General features: G+C 52.1%; 1 protein-coding gene across 1 annotated transcript in view; it reads left to right on the top strand.

The window, feature by feature from the left end:
* Positions 1 to 1,707: 1,707 nt before the first annotated feature.
* The window catches only part of CLU (clusterin), a 6,924-nt gene continuing 5,524 nt past the window's right edge, over positions 1,708 to 3,107 (top strand). The window contains exon 1 of the mRNA XM_015616028.1: positions 1,708 to 1,950. Within this exon, the coding sequence (XP_015471514.1) occupies positions 1,723 to 1,950 (228 nt within the window). The 5' untranslated portion in view covers positions 1,708 to 1,722. The remainder of the gene's footprint in view (positions 1,951 to 3,107) is intronic.

Genomic DNA, 3,107 nt, shown 5'->3' with positions numbered 1-3,107 from the left:
ATGGGGGAACAACCGGGAAACAACCAGGGAACAACCGGGAAACAACCAGGGAACAACTGGGAAACAACCAGGGAATAACTGGGGAACAACCAGGAAATAATCGGGGAATAACCGGGGAATAACTGGGAAAGAAGGGAAAAACACCAGAAAAACCACCAGGGAAACAAGGGGAAAACACCGGGAAAACTCTGTGGGGAAAAATGCTGGGAAAAACACCAGGAAAACATTGGGAAAACACCGTGAACCACCAGGAGAACAAGGGGAAAACAGCAGGAAAACACTGTGGGGAAAAGGGGAAAAGGCTGGGGAAAACACCGGGAAAACAGTGGGAAAACAGCGTGAAAACAAGGGGAAAACACAGGGAAAACACCAGGAGAACAAGGGGAAAACAGCAGGAAAACTCTGTGGGGAAAAGGGGAAAAATGCTGGGGAAAAAAACAGGAAAACACTGTGGGGAAAGGGGGGAATTGCTGGGGAAAACACCGGGAAAACACCAGGAAAACAATGGGAAAACAGTGGGAAAAGCACCAGGAGAACAAGGGGAAAACAGTGGGGAAGCAACAGGGAAACAAGAGGAAAACACAGGGAAAACCACCAGGAAAACAGCGAGAAAACAATGGGAAAACACCGGGAAAACACTGGGGAAAAAAAGGGAAAAGCGGGAAAACCACAGGAAAACACCGGGAAAAAAGGGGAAAACCAGGAAAACTGCAGGAAAACACCGGGAAAAAGGNGGGATTGAGAATGGGAGCTGCTGGGAGAGCTGGACGGGATCCAGAGAGGGAAGAGATGGGAATGATGGGATTGGGATGGGATTGGGATTGGGAGAGCAGGACAGGATCTGGAGCGGGAAGGAGATGGGAATGATGGGAATAACAGGAATGATGGGAATAATGGGATTGGGAATGGGAATGGGAGCTGCTGGGAGAGCTGGACAGGGCCTGGAGCGGGAAGGAGATGGGAATGATGGGAGTGATGGGATTGGGAATGGTGGGAATAATGGGAATGATGGGGATGGTGGGATTGGGAATGATGGGAATAATGGGAACGGGATTGGGAGCTGCTGGGAGAGCTGGGCAGGGCGCGGAGCGTGAAGGAGGTGGGAATGATGGGAATGGTGGGAATAGTGGGAATGGGAATGGGAATGGGATGGGCAGTGGGAATAGGATTGGGATGGGCTGGGAATGGGATGGACCAGGAATGGGGGATGCCATGGTGGGAATGGTGTGTCCTGGAGCCTGGGAACAGCTCTGGGAATGCTGTGTCAGGGATTGGATATCCCGGGAACAGGGAATGCTGTGTCAGGGAACAGGGAATGCTGTGTCAGGGATTGGATATTTGGGGAACAGGGAATGCTATGTCAGGGAACAGGAATTGGATATTTTGGGAACAGGAAATGCTGTGTCAGGGAACAGGAATTGGATATTCTGGGAACAGGGAATGCTGTGTCAGGGAACAGGGATTGGATATTCTGGGAACAGGGAATGCTGAGTCAGGGATTGAATGTCCCAGGAATGGGGAAATGCCATCCCGGAGGTCGGTGCATCCTGGAAATCTGGGAAGGCCGTTCCAGGAATCAGCAGCTCCCGGGGCTCTGGCAATGTCATCCCGGGACTCTGGGAATGCCGTGATTGGGATCGGGATGTCCCAGGACTCTGGGAATGCCATCCCGGGACTCTGGGAATGCCGTGATTGGGATCGGGATGTCCCGGGACTCTGGGAATGCCATCCCGTGGCTGCGGGAATGCGGTGTGTCTGATCCGGTGTCATTCCCGGCAGGAAGCGCTGCGCGTGGCGCGGCAGAAGGAGCAGGAGCTGGAGCTGCGGGGCGAGCGCTGCGGGCCGGAGGCGCGGGAGCTGTGGGAGCGCTGCAAGCCCTGCCTCAGGCAGCGCTGCCTCCGCCTGTACACGCGAACCTGCCACAGCGGGGCCGGGCTGCTGGGCCGCCAGGTCAGCCGGAAACAATCGGGAAACAGCCGGGAAACAACCGGGGAACAACTGGGAAACAACCAGGGAATAACTGAGGAACAACCAGGAAATAACCGGGAAATAACCGGGGAACAACCGGGGAATAACTGGGGAATGACCATGGAACAACCGGGAAACAACCTGGGAATTATGGGGGAATAACTGGGGAACACTCAGGGAATAACCAGGAAATAACCAGGAAACAACTGGGGAACAACCAGGGAATAACCGGGGAACAAGCAGGAAATAACCGGAAAATAACTGGGGAACAACCGGGAAATTATGGGGGAATAACCGGGAAATAACCAGGGAACAACCAGGAAATAACCGGGGAATAACCCAGAAAATAACTGGGGAACAACCGGGGAACAACTGGGAAATAACCGGGAAATTATGGGGAAATTACTGGGAAATAACCGGGGAATAACCAGGGAACAACCGGGAAATAACAACTGGGGAACAACCGGGAAATAACTGGGGAATAACCGGGGAATGACTGTGGAACAACTGGGAAACAACCTGGGAATTATGGGGGAATAACTGGGGAACACTCGGGGAATAACCAGGAAATAACTGGGGAACAACCGTGAAATTATGGGGGAACAACCGGGAAACAACCGGGAAACAACTGGGAAACAACCAGGAAATAACTGGGGAACAACCAGGGAATAACTGGGGAATAACCGGGGAACAACCGGGGAATAACTGGGAAATAACCGGGAAATTATGGGGAAATTACTGGGAAATAACCGGGGAATAACCAGGAAATAACCGGGAAACAACCAGGGAACAACCAGGAAATAACCAGGGAATAACCCAGAAAATAACTGGGGAACAACCGGGGAACAACTGGGAAACAACCGGGAAATAACCGGGGAACAACCGGGAAATAACTGAGGAATAACTGGGAAATGACTGTGGAACAACCGGGAAACAACCTGGGAATTATGGGGGAATAACTGGGGAACACTCAGGGAATAACCAGGAAATAACCGGGAAATAACTGGGGAACAACAGGGAAACAACTGGGAAACAACTGGGAAACAACCAGGGAATAACCGGGGAACAACCAGGGAACAACTGGGAAACAACCGAGGAATAACCAGGGAACAACCAGGAAATAATCGGGAAATAACCCA

The sequence above is a fragment of the Parus major genome, unplaced genomic scaffold (assembly GCF_001522545.3).
Source record: "Parus major isolate Abel unplaced genomic scaffold, Parus_major1.1 Scaffold330, whole genome shotgun sequence".
Classification (NCBI taxonomy): Eukaryota; Metazoa; Chordata; class Aves; order Passeriformes; family Paridae; genus Parus; species Parus major.
The sequence above is the reverse complement of the archived record's forward strand: the minus strand, read 5'-3'. Positions and strand labels throughout refer to the sequence as shown.